At 52.1% G+C, this 2,500-nt stretch overlaps 1 protein-coding gene across 1 annotated transcript in view; it reads right to left on the reverse strand.

Moving 5' to 3' along the window:
- The window catches only part of mon2 (MON2 homolog, regulator of endosome-to-Golgi trafficking), a gene marked incomplete at its 5' end in the record, with an annotated part of 45,317 nt that overhangs the window by 13,639 nt on the left and 29,178 nt on the right, over positions 1-2,500 (reverse strand). The window contains 3 exons of the mRNA XM_084451401.1: positions 1,458-1,559; positions 1,923-2,013; positions 2,172-2,245. Coding sequence (XP_084307527.1) covers positions 1,458-1,559; positions 1,923-2,013; positions 2,172-2,245 — 267 coding nt within the window. The remainder of the gene's footprint in view (positions 1-1,457; positions 1,560-1,922; positions 2,014-2,171; positions 2,246-2,500) is intronic.

Genomic DNA, 2,500 nt, shown 5'->3' on the forward strand with positions numbered 1-2,500 from the left:
AAACCGCTCGGTCTGAAAGCACATCTACAATCAACCAACATAATCAAAGGACCAGAGCTCTATACCGTTCTCTCCTCCCATTTCACCTTTGACCCCCGAAGTCCATTACCTGCAGTCTTGTCCGGGCTGGAAAGAAATCAATGGGCTCCTACAGCAGGTGTACCAGAGAACGACCTGGTTCTATACCAGGTGTACCAGAGAACGACCCGGTTCTATACAGGTGTACCAGAGAACGACCTGGTTCTATACCAGGTGTACCAGAGAACGACCCGGTTCTATACCAGGTGTACCAGAGAACGACCTGGTTCTATACAGGTGTACCAGAGAACGACCCGGTTCTATACCAGGTGTACCAGAGAACGCTACTGTTCTATACAGGTGTACCAGAGAACAACCTGGTTCTATACCAGGTGTACCAGAGAACGACCTGGTTCTATACCAGGTGTACCAGAGAACGACCTGGTTCTATACCAGGTGTACCAGAGAACCCTACTGTTCTATACAGGTGTACCAGAGAACCCTACTGTTCTATACAGGTGTACCAGAGAACCCTACTGTCCTATACAGGTGTACCAGAGAACCCTGCTGTTCTATACAGGTGTACCAGAGAACCCTGCTGTTCTATACAGGTGTACCAGAGAACGACCTGGTTCTATACCAGGTGTACCAGAGAACCCTACTGTTCTATACAGGTGTACCAGAGAACACTACTGTTCTATACAGGTGTACCAGAGAACCCTACTGTTCTATACAGGTGTACCAGAGAACGCTACTGTTCTATACAGGTGTACCAGAGAACGCTACTGTTCTATACAGGTGTACCAGAGAACCCTACTGTTCTATACAGGTGTGCCTGAGAACCCTACTGTCCTACCAGAGAACCTTGCTGTCCTATACAGGTGTACCAGAGAACCCTACTGTCCTACCAGAGAACCCTACTGTCCTATACAGGTGTACCAGAGAACCCTACTGTCCTACCAGAGAACAGTTCTGTCCTATACAGGTGTACCAGAGAACCCTACTGTCCTACCAGAGAACAGTTCTGTCCTATACAGGTGTACCAGAGAACCCTACTGTCCTACCAGAGAACAGTTATGTCCTATACAGGTGTACCAGAGAACCCTACTGTCCTACCAGAGAACCCTGCTGTCCTATACAGGTGTACCAGAGAACGACCCTGTTCTATACAGGTGTACCAGAGAACCCTACTGTCCTACCAGAGAACCCTACTGTTCTATACAGGTGTACCAGAACCCTACTGTCCTACCAGAGAACGACCCTGTCCTATACAGGTGTACCAGAGAACCCTACTGTCCTACCAGAGAACCCTACTGTCCTATACAGGTGTACCAGAGAACCCTGCTGTCCTATACAGGTGTACCAGAGAACAGTTCTGTCCTACCAGAGAACCCTACTGTCCTACCAGAGAACCCTGCTGTCCTATACCCAGGTCTTACCTCCAGGAGATGGCCGGTGAGTGGCCTCCACAGGATCTCGATGCGGTCCATGTTGACCAGTCCCGTCTCCAGCAGCTTGGCCACCGCAAACAGGGAGGGCTCCTGGAGGTCAGAGGTTAGAAGTCAGACTAGCGCTGGGCCAATAAAATCCATCCGCCGGAGTATTGCAGTATTTTTCCCCCTGGTGATACTGTATTGATTTCCCAGCCCCCTTGTTGTTACTTCCTGCCTGTTTTGTGTTTCGTTCTGAGTCTTCCCCTCTCCCCGTCATCCTACATTCAGGTTCCCATGTCATCTGCTTGGCCAATTATCTCCGTTACCATCCCAGCTGTTCCTGTCCAATCCGAAGACAGTCTGCGAATATCTAAACCTTCCCGTCTCCCCATTGGCAGTCCACCTGTTTCTTTGTGTGGCCCATACCACCCTCACCCTCACTGCTGGTCTCTCTCACGTCTCACTAGTTACCTTGTTATTCCCGTAGGCCATCTCCATGGCCTCCAGAGAGAGAGAGCAGAGCGCGTTGATCAGGTGGTGCAGAGACACGTCGTCCAGGTACCTGGACACACAGAGAGACATGAGACACAGGGGACACACAGAGACATGAGACACAGGGGACACACAGAGAGACATGTGACACACAGGACACACACAGAGACATGTGACACACTGGACACACAGAGACACCATGGACCCTCCTGGAGAGGTGACACTCACTGGGAGCTCTCAAACAGCCTGGATAAGATGTTGGATATGACAGGCAGGTCGGTCATCACAGCAGTGGTCAGCACCTGTAGCACACCACCACACACACACACACGCACACACACACGCACACGCACACGCACACACACACACAGTAGAGACAGTCAGAGTGCACGCTCGGTCTAGGATGGAAGTGTGTGATGCGCGAGAGGAGCAGGAGGGGGGGGGGGGGGGCTGGTGGGAGGGGAGCAGGAGCAGGTAGGAGGGGGGGGCTGGTGGTAGGAGAGCAGGAGCAGGCAGGGGGGGGGCTGGTGGTAGGAGAGCAGGAGCAGGTAGGTGGG

This window comes from Borostomias antarcticus (genome assembly GCF_949987555.1).
Source record: "Borostomias antarcticus genome assembly, chromosome: 16".
Classification (NCBI taxonomy): Eukaryota; Metazoa; Chordata; class Actinopteri; order Stomiiformes; family Stomiidae; genus Borostomias; species Borostomias antarcticus.